We start from the raw sequence: 20,573 nt of genomic DNA on the forward strand, positions 1-20,573 counted from the left end.
AAAAAGCAGGTGTGGGTGTCTTGATCTGCATAAGTTAATGAGGTGCATCTATGCAAAACTGCCCTTTAGCCACTGCATTGGTGGAGCTTTTAAAAAGAAAGTCAGGTTGCAACAATGAAACAAAAGGCCACCTTCAGCCCGGCTGAAAAATTGCCATCAGCATTCCTTCCTTGGTAAAAATATGCTCTTAAGGTGCATAATGAGTGACATGGCCAGTGGTGGCATCAGGACAGGGCTTTGGTTCAGAAGTCCAGGGCCTCAGGTAGCCGAATGAGCAGAAGGGCCCCCCATGAAGCAGGGCTGGCGAACCACATTTTGAACTGAAGTAACACGTTACCATCTAAAGAGTGCCCCCACCCAGTGAAACCATTAAGTCCAGAGCCTAAGATTACCAAACTGCACCAGGTTTATCTTGTTTTGGTGACAGTTAGTGGACACTGGCGGCTTCGATGTCAGTGGGGCTGTGAACCTGCCCTGAACTTTCAAGGTGCTGTCCAAAGTGCTGAAACAGCTCCTTGAAAGTTCAGACAGTGCCTTGAAAGGTTAAATCCAGAGTGGATTAACAGCTCCACTGACATCGGAGCCACCAGTCTTCACTGGTGACAGTGACCAATTGGAGATGTTTGAGGAAGTATTTACGAGCACAGGACATGGGTAATTTAATCTACCTTATGCACTATGAGCCTTCCCAAGCATCCACATCATCAACAGAAACACCTTCCTGTCTTTCCAAATTCATGCCCAACTGAGAGGGGATGGGGCCTTTTGGGTTGCTGTGCCAAAACTTTGCCAAAATTCTGAAACTTCCTGTTCAGGAATGTTCACCTCACCCCCTCCCTGAAACTCCTCCACTTTCCATTTTTAGCAGTGCCATTAAAACATGTTTGGTTGTTTAAAATGACTGTTCCTACTGTTTTTGTCTGCCAGTTCACTGCTGCTTACTTCTTTTTAAATATGGTAACTTTAGGGTTTTTATTATTTTTAAAAAAATATTTTTTGCTATTTTGATAACTACTGGAGGAAAGTGATTTTGTAATATAATTTAAGAGACAGGTTTGTTATATATTGTAGACCTATAACTGATCTGCGACAAATCGGAAGTCAACATTTTATTTTATTGTTTAATTATTTTTGTCTTGTTTTGTTTTGTTTTTGAAAATTTGAATAAAAATTAATGATAAAAAAATATTTTTTGCTATTTCTCTTTTGTTATTCACCTTGACTTCTTTTGGGAAAGGCAAGATATAAATAAGAAAGAAAGTGGCAATAAACCAAGTCCTCTCTCCATCCCCTGCTCCCTTCCAGCCTCTGTTTCAGATTTTAAAACAAGCAATCCCTAGCCACCATAGCTAAAAATTTGGTATTTCTGTTTTTCACTCCCAGGACCTTCACCATGAGCAGCAGCTTGAGCACCTATTCAGAGGTGGTGAAACCTACCTACACTCCAGGTTCATGACCAGGCTGGAACCAGAGTCCACTGGAACAGCTGGGAACCCCTAAACTGGGACCTTCAGAATCCATACCCTTGAAGTCTGCACCTCCTGAGAAACTGGCCCTGCCAATGCCAGTCACTTGAATGCTCATGTTGACTCAACAATGCAGGCAATGTGGCTCAAGGGTTGTGAGAATGAAGGAAGGATACTAGGCTCTAAGTCAGAGGACTGTCACTTTCAGGCCTTCCACTTCTTAGAGGAGGAGGAGATTACAGTAAGGGTTATCTGGCCCTAGAGGTTGTAAAAGGCTTCAGACCATTCCTAGACTTCATTGAAGCAAGTTGCTCACTTGGGGTATTCAAGTGGTACTGCAACGTCTGCCCTGTCCTGCAGACTTCTTGACAAGATCAGGATAGGACATCCACAAAACTATTGTTTCTCATCTCAGTTATATTTACCATGCTGTTTGGATGTATGGTAAATATAACTGATGGGAAGGGCCATCACTCAGTGGTAGAGCATCTGTTTTGCATGTAGAAGGTCCCAGGTTTAATCCCCAGCATCTCCAGGTAGGGTTGGGAATGATTCCCTTTCTGAAACCCAAGAGAGCCACTTCTAGTTAGTATAGACAATACTGAGCTAGATGGAGCAATGGTCTGACTTGGTATCAGACACCTTCCTATTTTCCTAAGAGGTTCATTCTCCTCTCAGTATATTAATCCAAAAATGTATATGAAGAAGAGGCTCTCTGATGTGGAATTACACACACATGCTCAGCTCTGTGCTGCATGTTGGCCTGAGGTGAGGTAATCACGCTAAAGACCTCTGGATAATCATAGCTTAATGCATTACTCAGGGAGAGGGCATCTGAGAGTATGACCAGCTCAGGTGAGCTGAGTGGCAGGGAAATAAAATGTGCTAGTTCAGAATTGGCCTGTATTGTCAGCTGTGCTTTGCTTTCTCTGCCCTCATCTCTCAATCTAGGTAACATAGATTCCTCTATCGCCCGTTTATCTTGTTTTTATGTAAGTGATCTGTGTCAGTAGCTTTCTGCTTGCTGCCTTCCATCTGCTTTTATGTCAATTTCCCAGCTAAACTTTCTAAACACTTTCTAGACCTACATTTACAACCATGGATAGTCAGAACATGTTTTGTTTCCTTTCTATCCTGTCTTACTATCTCCAAGGCAAATTACAAATTCAGTATAACACTCCAGTGAAAGAATCAACAATGAAGCATCATGAAGTACTTCACTGCAGCAAAATCTAAAACCATATTTAATAGCACTCCAAACACTATTTGAAACAGGCACATCTCAATGCTCCTCAGAAAGACATCCCCAAATTAACTCATATAGGACTCAGAAGGGAAGGAGTTCCACGACAGTGGAGCTATTGTCACAGTGGAGAATATCTCATCCTTTGCAGCCCATCAACCTAATTCCTGAAGAAGGCAGCATGACAAGCCACCAGTGTCCTTTTTGTAGAGGGTCTGAATAATCTACATGAACATGACTGCACTACATAGTAAGAATCTGGGTGTATAAACCAATCTATGTGGTTTATACAGGAGTCCACAAATAATCTGCTATAGTAGCAGCAGCAGCAGCTGGAGCAGTAGCAGCAACAGCAGCAGCAGCCTCTGGGTGATTGTAGCAGCTATTGGCTGTGAAAAGCTGCTACAGTTATCCATAAACAATCATTTCCCAGTCCTGTTTTAGTGGTGCACCCACTCAACCTTTCTGTCTGTGGCAGTGCCTCACTTCATCTAACAGCAAAGAGGAATAAACCTCTCTGGAGGAGGAGGAGGAGGAGGAGAAAAAATGCTGCTGGAGGAAAGTGAGTAAGCAAGTAGTTGACAATGCTGAGAGTCTGGTGGAAGAAGACCCTTAGTTCACAGCTGTTAACAGCTATCAGAATCTATTGTGATACAGTCCCCCAGACGCTTCTGGTCATGTGGAGACTACATTCATGGGCTCCTGTGTGAACCAGGGCTCCAGTTTCCTCAGTCCCAAGAGTCACTTCACACATTACCAGCATTACATTCCTCTTTGTCTGCTGTGTCTCTGTGGTGATCACTTCTACATGTGCAAGGCAGACACATGTCTATCACATGATGTAAAGATGTGCTGTGGAGTCACAATTGGCCAAGGCTCCCTCCCTTGTGCATCTTTACCACATTTTCAGTTACATGTTTCCTGCCATATATTTGCCATAGAGACACATGAAGAAATGGGAGCTCCTTTTTCCTGTAAAAGCTGAAGCAGCCCTCAATGAGAGAAAGAAAGGTTCTTTTGATTCCATTGGCAACTGGTATGCTGCATGTAACATCTATAGGGCTGGTTACATAAGAGTGCTGGGCAGTGGATGTTGGAAGCATATTGATTCATTATTACAGTTATTGCCACTTTTACTTTGGGAAGTTTACACTGAATTTTCAGGGAGTTTCCCATCCAGGAACTGAGCAGGATCACACCTACTTTAACAATGCAACAGCATCACTTACTCTCAGACCATGATCCAAGATGTGGCTGAGACAGCACATGTCAGAGTAGGTGTGGTATGTGAAATGGCATTGAGACTCTCAAGCCTCTGAGGAAGCAGAAGTCCTTGTTCATACATGAGCTCGTAAATGACTTTTCCACATAATCAGAAGGTTCAGGGTGACTGCAACAGCTATAGATTCTGACAACAGCTACAATCCTTCACTGTGAGCCCCATTCTACCTATTTCAGATGTTACTAGACTTTATCTTCAGAACCTATTTGCTTAGCCCTCAAAGCTATTTTTCATACCAGAGCTTAGTCCAGGAACATGTACATTAATAATGAAGAACCAGAGCAATCCTTGCAGCGATCACACACAGGTCCATTGCACTGATATTACACTGCTCACACACAAATAGACCACTCCTGAGCAGGTATTTGTGCTGATGATAATGCGTGAACCAACTCTCAGCCCTAGCTGTTAAGTAAAGCAGTGTGTGTGTGCACGTGCGCATGCATGTGGATATATGGGGGGATGACACAATTTCCTATAGAGCTGGGTTCCTGTCCTTTGTCTTTGTTTTGCCTTGTGTGATGCTGAATGAATAAAGACAAGCACAAGCCTTTCAGTCAACGGCTGGGTGCCGCTGCCATTAGAAAATCTGTCCCCCTCCAACTCTGTCTTGCTATTATTATGAAAAGCTGGATTGTTCCTGGACCAATGGAATCTGGGTTAGCTTTGCCCCCAGTTCCCTAAAAAATCAATGAGCACTTCAGGTGACCATGTCCCTTTATGATTAATAATCATAAGCTTTTCAAAAGTGATGCTGGTTTCACTGCTACCAAGGGAACTGAACCATTGCTGCTGTGGGCAAAATAAGGCATGGAACCTGCTGTGTAAAATAAAAGTGCTTGGATGGTGCCCTTTCCAAGAAGAGAAGATTGGCAGGAAAATGTTTCATCAGGAGATGAGAGGAGGGCAACTGTGCTCCTTCACCACCCTGCTGGGTGTTTCTCTATATCGTCCCTCTGTGGGGAGCAAAAGAAAAAGAAAAGGAAGAAGCTTCAGTCGCAATTACAATAATTGAAACATTGGCATTAACAATGGAAGAGATATATTAGATCATTGGCTCCCTCTTGCCAGGACTGAACCCTGCATTGGGTTCTTTGGTGAGCAACACTGTTCTGGTTTTAATTTTCTCAACTCAGAGACTCCTACTGTGCCCCCGAGAGACTGTTCCACATTATATTAAATTAGCTAACCATTAGGGAGAAGATACTGGGTCTCCATGCGCATCTTCCCTCAGCTTTGCTTTTGCCCCCATTACATCTGGGCTTTTCCCCTGCAGGATATGTGCTGTACAGAATGTGACCTGTTCAAATGCCACATGGGTAGAGAATAGAGGTGTCTATAATGAAAAGAGGCATTTGGGAAAACTGAGCAGTGACAGGGATGGATGAAGGAGGAGGATAAAAAGTCATTCCCTCCACCCTTTGAGGATGGGGAAGGAACGTGTGATTTCTGATAAGAGCTTATATTTGTAGACGGTTCAATTGTGTTGCATGCTGGTGGTTTGGGCCTTTCTTTCTTTCACCATTGATGCTGCCAAATAGCTAGAAAGGTTTTCTGATCCATTGAGTGTAACAAGTTTTGACAAAGGGTGTAGAGATACTGTCTGCTGCACCCTTTCATTGTTCTAGTTCTGGATTTAAATGTCATGTCCCTGTTTTCATGTATGACTCCATCTGTTAAAAGAAAAAAGGGTTTTAGCTTTTGCTACTGTTGTTAGCATCAAGACAATCTGTCCTACATGGAATAGTAAAAGGCTTTCTCGCCTCCCCCCCACTGTCCTGTTCTGTTTTCTGTCTCTGTAATTTAACTTCCCATTTTCTCTTTTCTGTTGCCCTTGCTAAATGAAATTCTTGCTCCTTTAACAGTTCATTTTCCTTCCTCTGCCTCTCCAATAGTCCAGTTTTCCATCATCATTAAGGAATTACAGTCCTGGCTCTGACACTGCCAAGGAGATAGACAAGATTTGTGCCTACACATTCTAAGTATTCATGTTATAACTTCAGAGATTACTTCCCCCTTCATGAAAGCTGAAAGGGGGAGTCTGTCAACTTTGCCTGCTTTCCTTGACAGCACAGCCAGATCACTCAGTCTATGCAGCTCAAAGCACTGCCCTTTAGTGGCACCCAAAATATGTCATTAGAGGTGGATGCTTCAAGTGTACCTCATGCTTTTCCTCCATTACCAACAAACATAGAAACTACTGTATATCAAGTCAATCCATCCATACGCTTGTGGTCTCAGACGAAGGTTCTTCCAAGCCCTGATAGGGACTGAATGTGGAACCTTCTACTGTAGATGCAAAGCATCTTAGCAAGTGTCTCCAGTCCCTACCACCTTCTTTACTTCTGTAAAGTGAATGCGGTATACACACAGTTATACCTATGAGGGAGAGGAAGTAAAGGCAATCAATTACTACACATAGTGTCACCCTACCCTTTGACAATATTCAGAAAGTGCTTCCAGCATTTTTTCAAACACACTTTTAACTGGGATTGTCTGCACACAATAAAACAGACATCATTTTTGCATCCAACTTGGGAAATGGTAAGTTGGAGATGATAAAATCTCAGCATCCGTTATATACAAATTGAACAGGACAGGAAGCAAAATGCAAACTTGCTTAACCTTGCTTAATGGATACCATAGAGTTTGGCTTTGTACACACCAAGAATCTAAGGGAACTGTGGCTTTCCCTTCACAGAGCTACAGTTCCCAGCACCCTTAAACTGCAGTTCCCAGTGATCTTGGGGGGGTACATGCTTTGAATGTGCTTTAAATGTATGTTGCATGTGCAGGCTTTGCAAGATATCCATCTATCATTTTATTTATTATTTATTTTATTTATTACCTTTATATCCTGGCCTTCCTCCCAGTGGGTGCATCATACCTTCAGCCATATATTATTATATACATTTTAATTAGAGAAAGGAGGATTTTGTCTATAGTTGATGAGGTCAATTTTCCCCAAAGTCTCATATGGGAAATTGAATCAAATGCTGCCTTTAAGCCAATGAATGCTGTATACAAAACACCCTCATATTTATTTATTTATTTGCACACTTGTCAACCAAATGGATTAGAATAAAATAATGATAGGGCATAGCAAGAGCTGTGGGTTCATAAGTTGACACAACAATGCAAGTTGGCTGGGGGGGGATCAAACATGACAAGTTTTGTGATGATTAGTTGCCCTTCCTTTCCTTTATTAACTCTACCCCAGATGTCATGAATCTTGTCTTGCCAGAATCCCTGACTATCCTTATGTTTATATTTGTACCTTGCTTCAGCACCCTGGATAGCTTCTTGAAAGTTCAGACTAAAACCCAGAGTGGATTCCACTGACATGGAGCCACCAGTCACCGCTGCCTGATAACCACACCTGAATCTCATTTTTTTTTGAATGACTTAACACTTTGCTTATGCTCTGATGGAATGATTCCCCCTCTCTGTGTGTAAGTGGATGGGACATGTGTTCTGTAGCGGGATGAGTCCTCTTGTGTTCTTCTGTTAATGTGTTTTCTCTATATTTATTCTGATTTACAATAAAATCTTTTTTTTTAAAGGCCTAAACAATAAACTATAGTGGATCTACCTTGCCTAAATCCTGCTTGTTCATCTGCCAAAATGGCTTCCTCATCTAACCAGTCAGTTTATTGTGCAGGTGCTTTGCAAAAGGTTTCCCAATTACGCATAGCAAGCTAATTGTGCAATAAGTTGCTGGATAAACTTTGGAACCTTTTAAAAAATATCTGGACAATAACTGCAGCACTCCAGGCCTCAGGTACTCTCCCTGTTGAATAAATCTAAGTAAATACGGCTCTCAGCAGAGAAGCCCACTAGCTAACATTAGGTTTCAAAACCTCTGGCAGTATGAAATCAGTTCCTAGTGCTTTCATATTCTTTATCTGAGAGATAAGATTCTTTACCTCAGTTATTATCCTTTTTGAAGATGGTTTCACCTTTTTCAGAGGGGCACAGAAGCACATCATTTTGTAAAAAGTAGGATGCTTCTATTCTGAGCTGAGCCAAATTGACAGGTAAAAACGTACAGCCAATGGTTCCGACTATATTCCCAACAGGCAGATTATTAGTAAAGCCCAGCATTTTGGGACAAAAGGGAACTGACTGAGCAATTTTGCAAATCAGTCATAGTTGCTCAGGGATTGAGCAATGTTCAGAGGCTGAAATCCCAAAGCAAAGCTAGAGGGTTTTTTTGCATCTTCATGAGGACAGTGCATGTCAGATATTTCATCCACAGTTGAGCCTGCTCTGCAGATCACTAGGGAATCTTAAACTCTCCAGATCTTATGACCTGAAGTCTTTCTTTCTCCTATACCCAATTATCTTATTGAAAGCAATGTGGGGTGGGTGGTATTTAGCAGAGAATATTTGGGAGAGAGAAAAGAGGAAAATGTTCAGAATACATATTTAAAATGCTGCAGAGTGAGCTCACAATTTCCCATCTGCTGAAGCGAGGGCGGGGTGCGGGGGTTTGCTTATGCTTCTTGGCTGCCAAGCCATCAAAAAGCCTGAAATATGCCAGGTAATATTAATCATGTGAAATGTCAGCGTCTGGAGTGAAAAAAAGGAGGGGGGACAGAAAAGCACTCTGTGCTTTTGCAAAATGCAAGTCTACTTTGATCTGATTAATTTCATTCATTGTCAAGTCACCCCCATTTATATTAAAAAGATCAAAAACCTTCAGTTGCTAAACCATCAGAAAATCCAGTGTCCTCATGGCAGCCAACCTCACTTCAACAGATTCACTTTCACTAACTACGATCAAGAGGACTGTTTTGGGAGCTCATGCCCAAATTGTAAGGCAGATTGGTCTATTGTGAAACAGCTTGGGACTTATGAAATACATCCTGTCCCCATCTTTGCAGATTCCACTGGCGGTGGAAATAGTCACTACTTGTCTGGGTCGCTGGAGCTCAATATAGCTTATGAGGCATGGTATGTGATAAGAATGTGTAATAATTAAGAATGCGACACCCCTGGGTAAAGTTCAGCTTAGCCATCGACTCATTAGCTGGCCTTAGGAAAGCCCCCATATCTTAGGCTCAGCTACCTCATGAGAATAATAGTCATATCCTATGTTGAAGGGCTGTTCTAAAGATTATGGATAATAAAAATACTGTAATGTCTTACCTGGCTGTTCTAAAGCAGGGCTGGGGAACCTGTGGCCATGCAGACTTTGTCGGACTCCAGCCCCCAGCAGCCCCAGTGAGCATGCTCAATGGTCAGAGATGATGGGGGGTGTAGTCTAGCAATTTCTGTATGTATGTCAGGGGTGGGGAAATCTCAGGCCCTGAGGCAAAATGCAGGCCTCCAGGCGTCTGTCTCTGGCCCTCTCCCCAGGCCCCACCTCTCCCTGGCCCTGCCTTACACCCTCCTTGATTGTTTTTGTCTGCCTGGAATGTGTCCTTGATCTGTGATGATGCCTCTTGCTTGCTTGGATACAGAGGGTTGTGTGAGTGTATAGAAACTAGCCTATTGTACAAAGGTGACATGTTCATTTGTTGTTCCACCCACATTTGCCTTTGGCCCCACCCGCCACTAGCATGTGGTCCTAGAAACGTCCAGAAGGGGATGTAGTCCTCAGGCTGAAAAAGTCCTCCTCCTCCTCTGACTGTGTGCTAGAATCAGTGGTAACACTTAAGGATTATGACTCCAGTTGCCTGGAAATGTTATGCTTGATCAAGAAGCTCTCTTTCCTAACTTGGAAAGCATAAGGTTGGATGTGATCAAGAGGGAAGGGCATTTTGCAACTGCAGGCTTCCCTTCTAAACATAGTCTGAATTTTGGATGAGCCTGGTAGAACGTAAGAGTAATACACCTATTGCCAGAAGGAACAGTCACAGGGGATGGGGGTGGTTAGTTGGTGTCACTCAGTCTTATGTGGAACACTCACTCCCTTCCAGACACAGCTTCTCAAATATTTTCAGGAACAAGACCTTCAAAAACTAGGACTTGAACCAAATCAACTCAGTTTGGGTTGTAATGGCTGCACCCAATGATTATGACTAACACAGTTCTCACAAATCTTCAAAGAAATGAAGCCTAGAGGTTTGAGCAAGGTATTATTGCTACCAGCAGACTGGTGTGTTGTTGTTGTTTTTACACTGCTGCATTATGAGAACCAGGACTACACATAGACAGAAGGCTTTGAACCTGGGGATCCTGGGTCAGGATTTAGCCTGGGGCACCAGAAAGAAGCTCTAGCCAAAGCAGAGAAGTGCAATGTCGGATACAGGCAGGCATAAATTTCACAATGAATCTAATGTAGAAAAACTGCATACACATGCTGCAGTTGTGGAACATAGGGAGCCTCCTATCTAGGATTTGGCTCAGAGTTTTTTCTTCTATTTGAGGAGAAGCCAGGTTTACCGGCCAGTGTAAAGGTGTAAAGGTCACATCCACGCCATACATTTACAGCACATGGCTTCGGCCAAGGAATACTGAGAACTGTAGTTTATCTCTCCCAGAGCTACAATTCCCAGCACCCTTAACAAACTACAGTCCTAAGGATTCTTTGAGGAAAGGCATGTGCTTTAAATGTATGGTGTGGATGTGACCCAAGTCAAAGTAGGAGAAAAGGAGGTGGAAGATATAACAAATAAAACATCAAACACAATTTTAATCAGATAATCATACCAGGCACTTGGAAAAAACCCCAAACAGTGAATAGGTTGCTTGTCACTGCCCCCCCCATGCACAGTTAACTTTCGTCTGGGAGGCAGATGAAAAGATGAAAAGTATTCCCTTCCTAGTGCCACCCTGGTATCATCCTAATCAGAAATACGATGCCAAACTCCAAGAAGAAACCAGCAAAAATTAGTCATGGTTAATGAAATATAAGTAAAGTCTCAATTAAAGCCACAATGTGGGGTATAAAAGAAAGACTAGTGAGCAAATTAAATCCAGTGGGATTTATTTTGAAGTAAACATTGTTAGGCTTGTGCTGCATGTTCTGTTCCACTGCTTTCAATGGGTTGGCTGATCAAACTAAGTACTACATAGTTGCCTATTTCTTTTCCAGGTTTTGTCCACCTGAAAACAGCCACAGAGGCAGTAACTGAGAGTAGAAGAGTGATGGGCTGGTTGACCCTTTCCTTTCTGGCTCTTTGCCTGCTCAAAAGCCATCCTCAAGCTGCTTTTCCTCTGATGGGTGACAATATTTGGGGTCCCCATTTTGGACGGACAGTTTTGAGCAGGCAAGTGACAGGGAGGGAAAGGATTGTGGCCCCACTTAGTGCTGCTCTTCCACTCCAGGTAGCAGCTTCCAAGACTGCCTTGCACTAAAAAGGAAAGTTAGGAGAAAGAAAGCACACAACTTCCTATAAAGTAGGTGTAGAGAACCTTTGGTCTTCCAGTTGTTTCTGAACTGCAACTCCCATCAGCCCCAGCAAGCATGGCCAATGGCTGTGGATAATGGGAGTGGTAGTTTAGCAACATCTGGAAGGCCAAAGGTTCCCCACACTTGATGCAAAGTGTTGTTTGGCCCATCACATCACATTTGAACTGAAATGTCATCTAGGTGAGTCCTAATTGATTTAGTCATTACTACCATAAACCACATTACACTGGGATTATAGTTATAAAACTAAAGCACTTCAAAGTGAATTAAAGTTCATACTTCATAATAGGTATTTGATAAATCATCCAAAAATCTTGTTATGTCTCACAGTCATAATACAACACATAGATTATACTAATAACCTTATTTGAAATCCCATCCCAAATTTCTGCACAGTCAATAGGTCCTCTCTAATATATGTCAAAACACACATAAAAAGTCTGTGAGCAAATCCAGTGAACATTTAGCAGTGATAATTCCATTTGATTTCAATGGGAGATAATCAAGTACGTACTCAGTTCCTCTACTGAAATCAAAGGAACTTAAATGTGTCCTAGTTTGGCTTTATGTGCCTGTTACTCAAAGGATGTTTTAAAATAAAATCTAACTATTGGTTCTCCTGTCTTGATTTTGTTTTTCTGAATTCCTCAGTAAAATAACCCTGTCTTACTTTACAACATATAAAATGCCAAAACCCTTCTCAGTATTTCATGAACAAACTCAGAGAAAAGTTTCTAAAAGAGCACAATGCCTGCACAAGTTGCCCTGACCTGCCTAACCAAAGACATTCTTCAATACTTTGTTCCCCTATCTATAAGATGGGAATGGCAATAACCTAATTCACCAGCTTGCAAAGATTGTGGAATCACAGAACTGGAAGGTGCCAAAAGATCATGTCCAAAAGGTACCCACAGATCAAATTGTGCAATCCAGACCATGCGCACAGGGAAGGGAGTAATGCAAGAGCTGCTGCTCCATTCAGGCTGCAATCTTGCGTACAACTTACCTATTGAAATCAATGGGACTTTCTTCTGAGTAAACATGCATAGAATTGCACAATACCAGGAGGAGGGAAACAGATTCCCAGCACTACTAGCCTGAATGACATGGTCAGGGGTATTCTGTGGAGGATGTGTTTGTGTGTCAGACTTCTACTATATATTTTGCAAACTAATCAATCATATCAACCATCAGGGCTTTCTACCATCAAGGGATTTTGTGTGATGGTGTTGTGTGAAAAGAATGAGCCATCAGTGCTACCTGTTAGTGATTGCCATGGACATATCCTACTTCTTCACTGTCAAAAATGCACTTCCAAAAGACAGCCTGTGCAATTCAATAGAGTGTTAAACTTGGATCTGAAAGACTAGGATTACTAAAGGACTTTTGAAAAAGAGAATGAGAGAGAAGACTTGTAAATTCATGTTCAACATTTTTACATGCTATAGCCATGGTCATTAATAATAAACAAATATGGCTATATCTTGAATTATTAATTTTCCCATCCATATAGCCCCGCTCACAAGCTGACCAGATGGAATCCAGGAAAGGAGCACATTTGCTTAATATAGCCTGACTGGGGCTGATGGAAAAAACAGGTAAACAGAGATGACAATAAATGAGCAGCAGGGTAAATATAGAAACTAACATTCCACCATGGGTTAAAAATTAAAAGCCTGGGAAAAGATATCTGTCTGGCTCTGGAAAGAAAGTCAGCATCAGATGAGCTTCCCAAGGGAAAGCTTTCCATAAACTGGGTGCCATGGCCAAGAAGCCCCCTCTCCAGTGGCTACATGTCTTACCTCAGGTGGTGGTGGTGGGGCACTGCGAGGAGGGCCTCATCTTAGGATGCCCATAGGGGGTCCAAAACATTCATGTTTGGACAGGCTATGGCTGCACTCAATGACTATGGCTGATACCAGATCTCACAAATCCTGAAAGGAGCTTAGCCTGGAGGATCAACCAGGGTATCACTGTTAACCACCAGACATTTCTTTTTTTACTGATGTATTATGGAAACCTCAGATACCAACAGTGGCTTACTAACTTCTGTCAGGACCCAAGAAGACCATGGGAGGCACAAAACCTTTGTTAAAAGAGAAAGCTATAAAGCTGTATACAGATGTATATAAAAATTCTAGAGGGAACCTACTGTAGAATTCCCCATAGCTTTCTGTTGTTATTTTACATGTACCCCTGTAAATGTAAACTGTGAATACAACAAATGTGTGTTTGCAAATGTGTTTGACAATAATACACTAGTTGAGAGGTGAGGTTGGCTGCAACTCCCTTGGGAGTATGCATTTAGTGGCAAGCAATATAATGTGCAATATGTTATTGTCTTCATATGAACTCTGATCTCAGCATCAGCTACTCAAAGCACATCCATGTAGCATGGGAGTCCAAGCCTCTTTCCCTCCCTCTCTTTTTCTCACACAGTTGTAAAACAGAGAGCATTTCTCAAGGGAAACATCAGCCATAGCTGCCTCTCTTTGTGGGAGGTTTGCTCTCATTCATTTGTAATCAGACAGGAGGCAGAAATCTGGGGCAAGGATTCAAAGATGTGCAATAAGAACATAGAATCCTGAAAAGAAAGAGGGGGGGAGGAAATGCCTTCAGACTGTTTTCTTGAATGTACGTGGATGTGAAATCATGTCTTGCTTTCTAGATATTATGCTTTCTATATATACTGTATTATGATTTTTTTAAAGACAAAGACAAAATGACATAGAGCCAGTTTCATCTAGCATTTTACATTGGCCTATTGATAATGATATGTGCAGAGGGGTGTAGTCATGCAGGTTCTCGGGGGGTCTTAGAAAATGGAAATGGACTGCCTTCAAGTTGATCCCGACTTATGGCAACCCTATGAATAGGATTTTCATGGTAAGTGGTATTCAGAGGGGGTTTACCATCTCCTTCCTCTGAGGCTGAGAGGCAGTGACTGGCCCAATGTCACCCAGTGAGCTTCATGGCTTTGTGGGGATTCGAACCCTGGTCTCCCAGGTTGTAGTCCAACACCTTAACCCCTATACCACACTGGCTCTTAGACTCTTTACCTTTTTGGGAGCAGGGTCCCTGTGTCTCAAGCATCCTACAAGTCAATCAGCATGAAAGGGAATGTGTTATCCATTGAGAAGAGTCTTCTAACATACTTCTTTCCTGTTGATTGGAGCCAATCCGAGTGAAAGGAGGTAAGTCAACAACTGAGAAGACTCTTCTCAGTGCTAACACTCTCCTCTTTCATGCTTATTGGTTCCTAGGAATTAACAAGGATCTTATTCTCAACCCCACAGCAAAAAAAAGTGGGGAGCAGGCATGGCTGTGCTCAACATGAAGGGACCCTGCACTTCTGAATTTGCCACTACACTACTGATGTGCAGGGCAGAAGGTGACACTGGAGTAAAATCATGTCATCTGCTAACAAGAAAGGAAGAAAAGAATAACTGAATCCATCTGCAAGAACTTGTTTAGTTACCTGTATTATTCTGTGAAGCTGATGGGAGTGCTTGTGTGAAGACAAGATAATAAATGTTTTAAGCAATTAATAACACAGAGACAATAGAATACATGTGGCAAACTAAAGCAATAATTTGTTCAAGGGAAAATTAGCAGGATTTGGATTCCTGAATACCAAATAAAGTTTCATAAACTTCTACTAACACATGCTCTGATATGTAAAATGCCCCTAGCTCTTTTAATAATATATAGAATTTTAATAGAAGAGAAGAAAGCTCTGTCTCCTAATAATTAATTAAAATGTGACTTGAAATAAGAGGTTATATTGCCCAGGGACAGGATGGCTTTGGGAAGGATGGTAATCTGACCCAAGTTTCAAGTGTGTGTTTGCTGTTTAAAAATCTGTATCTGTCTCCTTGTTCATCTGCATATATGCCCATTTCTGCACATAGCTTATTTCTACAACTACTATTTGTGACTCAACATGAAGAGATTATAGAGAGTGCTAGAATGCAATTCACACAAATGGAGTCAGTATGACAGCCAACTATCCATCCTCTCCTCATTATATATATTTTACACACACACACAGAGTCATCCTCCATCTCCAAGTCCCAGAGCTAGACGCTCGCATTCTCTTACCCTGTTAAGGCCAAGTGATTTACCAGAACAGCTCTGAGTAAATTACATTTAATTACATGAATTATTAAAATACAATTTTAAAAAAACCCTATAGGCAGAAGTAAAGGAGAAAATTAGTGTTCACAATCCAATAGCCTATCCTAATGAGGAAGAGGTCCCCCCCCATTTAGGTGGTGATATTGTTTTTATTTAATTAAAACTGTTGGCAATATGTCTGTGGGGGAGGGAGAGCCATGAACAAGGAGATGCAGTGCTAAAAGGAAGAAAAGAGAAGACTGAGGGTATGTGCGCCCATCCTCTGCAGCATTTGCCGTGAAGTTAATTTACTTTAGCAGGATGAAGTTGCCATCTGTCCTCTTGTTGTGCTGGAAGTGGGCTGCAGTTACTTCCAGGTGGATTTTGTTTTCCCTCTAGTGAGTTTTGCCTAACCACTGCTTACTGAGGTAGGTTTGTAAGTACCTGATAATAGTGATACTAACCTCTGACTACAGCAAAGGGAGTAAAAGTAAGGTGTGCATAAGCCATGTAAAAGACAGAGGGGAACAAAAAGGAGGGGATGGAAAAAGCGAGGGGGAGGCTATAATGAACTGGTTTGTAAGGGGCAAAGGGCGGGTCATTTTTATTTTTTACCTCTATCTTGTCGATTCTGTCTTTCAGCGATCTGACAGCATCCTCCAATTCTTGGAACATGGCAGGCGAGTCCAAGGGCAGATCGCCCATGGTGTCTTGCCTGGGGATGCCCCAGACCGAGGAACTATCCTGGTAACTAAGTTCCAGCCCATTCTCGCACTGGCTCAGCTTGGTGGTCAGCTCGCGGATGGTCTCCTGGTCAATGAGGATCTGGTCTTCCTGTTGCTGCGCCGTCTGCCTTAGCTGCTCGGCCGTGCTTTGGAGGAAGAACAGCTCTTCGCTGGCTGCAGCCCCAGGGCTGTCCCCCTGCGGGCTTCCGTCAGACGGGCACTCTACAGTCAGCGGGGTGCACAGGAAACGGCTGAAGAGCTGCTGGTGCTGCTGGGGCCGGGCGCTGGCCAGCAGGTCAAGCAGAGAGTCCTGGGGGCCTGCCGAGAAGCCCCCGTAGGTGCTTTCTCCAGCACCATGAAGAGCTCCCAGCGTCTTGTCCGAGGCAGAGGCCGGCAACAGCGCTGCAGCCGCGGCGTTGGAGCCATTGTCAGTACCTTGGAGAGCTCCACGGTTGTTGGCCGCAGGGTAGACGCTCGCGATGATGCAAATAATTGCACCAAGGAAAGCCAGCATCCCTGCGGCCATGAGCACCACCAGAAACTTCAGGGCGGCAGCTTCCAGGGGGACACAGGCCAAGAGAAACTGACACCCCGAGGGTGGGGAGGAAAGGGGAGGAGGAAAGCTACACGAGGTGGGGGAGAAAATACCCGAGGAGCTAGAGAGGAAGGCTCCTGGAGAAGCCCTGGCTTCCTTCTGCCACTTGAGCCAGAGCTGTTGATTATATCTTGATTGGAGAGAGAGAACGGGGACGTCACCGACTCTTCCCCTCTGGGCCCCTCCAACTCCTTCCTCGTAACCCTTTCCGTGCCGGGAGAAGAGATAACAGTTTGTACCGCCTGGAAGAAGCAATTCTCTTTTCCGATGGAGGAGAAGCGCTTTTAAATCGAGGTGGCGTGGTGAGAATGTTTGTGGGGAGAGAAAGAAAAGACTATTCCGGTTGCATCACAACTACACTGGGGGGTGATCTTCTTTTGTGAAGCGCCTGAAACTTGCCGAGATGTGGAATTATTTCCCGTCAAATTCAGATAGAAAGCAGCATGACGACGATCAAGAAACTGGCAGTGAACGGCTGAAGAGGCAGCACTCTAAGTTAATAGGAAAGACAGAATTCATAGTCGCATCTTCGTATACATGCTGGTTCTTCTCCAGCGCGAAAGGCTTGGTCTGTATTTTTTAATTTTTCTCACCGACAATTGGTTCTAGTTAGGTTGGTAGGTCTACTATCCTAACGCTACACACACACCCTTTAAAAATGGTGGTATATTGACTAAGGTACCTTCCAGCCCTCCAGTAAAAAGTCTAATTCCCAGAAATAAATATTTGTGCTAAACGACCAAAAAATAAAACAAAATGACACATTAGAGTTCTTTAACAATTCTTGGGTGAATATAATCTGGAGCAGCCCCTGTGATCGACTCTTTTTAAATTTGTCAGTGAAGCTTGAATACTTCACATTTTAAATAGTCACATTTGAAATAGTCTTCAAATGCAGTACAAGTGGCTCGAGTGTGGGTCTTCCTCCATCTCAGGTAGTGAAGAATGATTCAAAGAGTTTGCCCACATTTCCCCTTTTTTCTACAGTGCTCCTTTTACACCTTTGCCATCAAATAGTCCTGCTACTTCTCTGGCTGGTATTTGGTTTCTGATGTACTTCAATAAATTTCTGTTATAATTCATTTTGTTCTTCATCGTTTATCTTTGCTTACATTATTGTAAATTTGCATTTCGTTTATCAGAATTAATGCTTCAAAAAGTTCTCCATTTGGGCAAGACTGCCACTTTTAAACAGCTCAATGTTTCAATTTAACTACACCGGCATCTTTTTGGATACGTTCTGGACTTACTTCTAATTTGTGGTATACATTTTATTTGAACTTCTTGCTTCCTAAACAGATCTTACCTTCCTAACTGTATGTTCCAGTGCTCTTCTAGATTTGCTAGAATCTTCCCTCTTTGTAATTAAATATTAGTTCAGTGGATTTTTAACGTACTCATGAAAGTTGAAAACATTCAGGCCATGGGGAGAAAAGATACAAATGAAGACAAGAAAATTCAACATTGCTGAATGTCCAAAAAATTAATTATGAAAAACAATATGACTAAACAATATCATACTACTTTGCCATTACCCACTCATACCTTCAAAACTGCCAGCAGCTTCTACATGTTCATAACATACTCCCCCCCCCAGCAATTTTGCATTTCTGGATTTTTAAAAGCAGTTCTGCTTTCTCATATATATTGTCTACTCTGATTAGAGTTCCCCAGCAGCTTCATAATGCTTACACAGGATCTTTTGGACCTGATAGCATTAAACAGCATGAAGACAAGAGCAGTATCACAGGAAGCTGCCATACACCAAGTCAGACCACTGATTCATCTAGTTCAGTATTGTCTACCCTGACTGGCAGCAGCTCTCCAGGGGTTCAGGCATGAGTCTCTCCCAACCCTAGCTGGAGATGCCAGGAATTGTACCTGGGACCTTCTACATGTGAAATAGATGCTCTACCACTGAGCTACAGCCCTTCCCCTTAATTGTCTTGACAGCTCCAAGACACAATTGTTTATTATTATCTAGAAGTTGTTTGCCATGACCTGAGTTTATATTTACGTAGTCAAGTGGCAGTTAAAAAAACACACATTACATTTTGCTTTTGCTCCCTTCCTAATTTTATGATCTGCAACTCAAGTTTCACCAGTGATAGCTCCTAGCACTATTATGACTGCTTGTTTGTCTGCATGTGTGTGTGTGTGCCTGGAACTTCTGTATGTAGGGGCCAAGATCCAATGAAACCTCCAACAACTTGTGCCTGCCTAAGGGGCTTTGGATTTCTGTTTCTCCAAAAGCCATTCCCAAGATGACATGGCAAGCCATTTTTGGAATGGAAGGGAGTCTCACAAACAGATTTGTACTGTGGCATAGGGAATCTGCTGGGGGCAGGGGAGGATAAAAATCATACTGATCATGCATAAGTCCTTAGATTCTCCTAAAGACACTCTCCGGATACCAGTCAATGATTGTGTTCTGATCAGAGAACTAGAGTTGCCTGAAGGTGAAATACCCAAGGGTGCAGGTTCTCTCTCTGTGAATCTGATGCAGGGTTCATGGGTTTGCTGCCTGCTCTAGGAGTTCTTATTTATTTCCACTATCCCCTGTTTGATGCTTGTAAATAAAACAAATATGTCTGACAGCCTTGCCACTCCAGCTGCTGCAAGTGGTCAAGTTGACTTGAAAGCCCGGCTGGAGAGTAGTTAGTTGGGGCTGACTAAGGAGGTTGATGTGGTGGAACAGAACCTGATGGACTTGAACTGTGGATTATTCCAATTGATAGTTAAGAATCAAGATGCTTTGTCTATCTAGAAGCCTGCCAGTAATGATTCAGAGTGAAAAGCTAGAGGATAAGATGCCAGGAAAATCATCTCTTCAGGAACTGAAGACAACATGCAGCCCACAGTGAAAGCTGACTATTGCAAACTACGTTGGGAAAACAATGTATCATAAATGGTGGTTTAAATCTCCATTAAATAATAAATTAGAAGGTTAGAGAGAGAGCAGCAGCAGACTGGTGGCATAAGTGAGGAAAGACCCTTGATAGATTGCTTCACCCCATGTGCATCTCATAAATACAGTGGGTAGGATTAGGCTCCTGTAGCTACCAGGCCCCTCCTTGGAAGAATTCCAGAAGCCTGCAAGTTATGGAGGCAAAGCAGACGCTATTTGCTTGACTTTAATATCCTGCTGATTATAAGCAATTGGGATGATAGAGTGAAAGGAGAATTACTGGCAGTGGATAAGCTCTGTTGGTCTGGCAAAACAAACCCCTGAATAAAGACTTGTTCAAGGCCATGAATCTACGGTTTAAATGAGAACATGAGCTAAACTCTCTTTGGGAATTCTTCTGCACTTTGCACAAACTAGGGTAGCTCAGGTGGTGCACTGGCCAGTCATGTTTTGTAGCAGCTTAGAGCCACAGCTGGCATCCCTGCCTAACCTTACTTTCTAGTGACATTCTGGCTGGACTGCAACAAGACACTCTATATAGGGCTGTGTTTGAAGACAGTTCAGAAACTTGAGCTGCTGCAAAATGGGGCCCACCAGAGTACTGGGGGAAGCCAGACTGTCAGTTCACATGGTACATGTCTTGCACCAGCTGCGCTAGATGTCAGTGCATTTCTCAGGGATAAAAGGAGGCATTCACTGTGAATCTTCTCCTGGCAACAGCAGCAGTAACATTGATAGCATGCAGCAGAGGTTGTAACATCTGAATTGGGGTGACAGACTGTTTTCCAGCAGTTTTGTATTGGAATGTTTATTATGTTATCAATTATTGATATGTTTTGATTGATAGTTTGCTTTATGAAAACTTTAAATATTATAAT

At 42.7% G+C, this 20,573-nt stretch overlaps 1 protein-coding gene across 1 annotated transcript in view; it reads right to left on the reverse strand.

Annotated features, from left to right (window-relative positions):
• NPTXR (neuronal pentraxin receptor) overlaps positions 1 to 16,706 on the reverse strand; it is a 38,117-nt gene extending 21,411 nt beyond the window's left edge. Inside the window, exon 1 of the mRNA XM_061639151.1 lies at positions 16,083 to 16,706. Within this exon, the coding sequence (XP_061495135.1) occupies positions 16,083 to 16,706 (624 nt within the window). The remainder of the gene's footprint in view (positions 1 to 16,082) is intronic.
• Positions 16,707 to 20,573: the final 3,867 nt, after the last annotated feature.

The sequence above is a fragment of the Rhineura floridana genome, chromosome 8 (genome assembly GCF_030035675.1).
Source record: "Rhineura floridana isolate rRhiFlo1 chromosome 8, rRhiFlo1.hap2, whole genome shotgun sequence".
Lineage (NCBI taxonomy): Eukaryota > Metazoa > Chordata > Lepidosauria > Squamata > Rhineuridae > Rhineura > Rhineura floridana.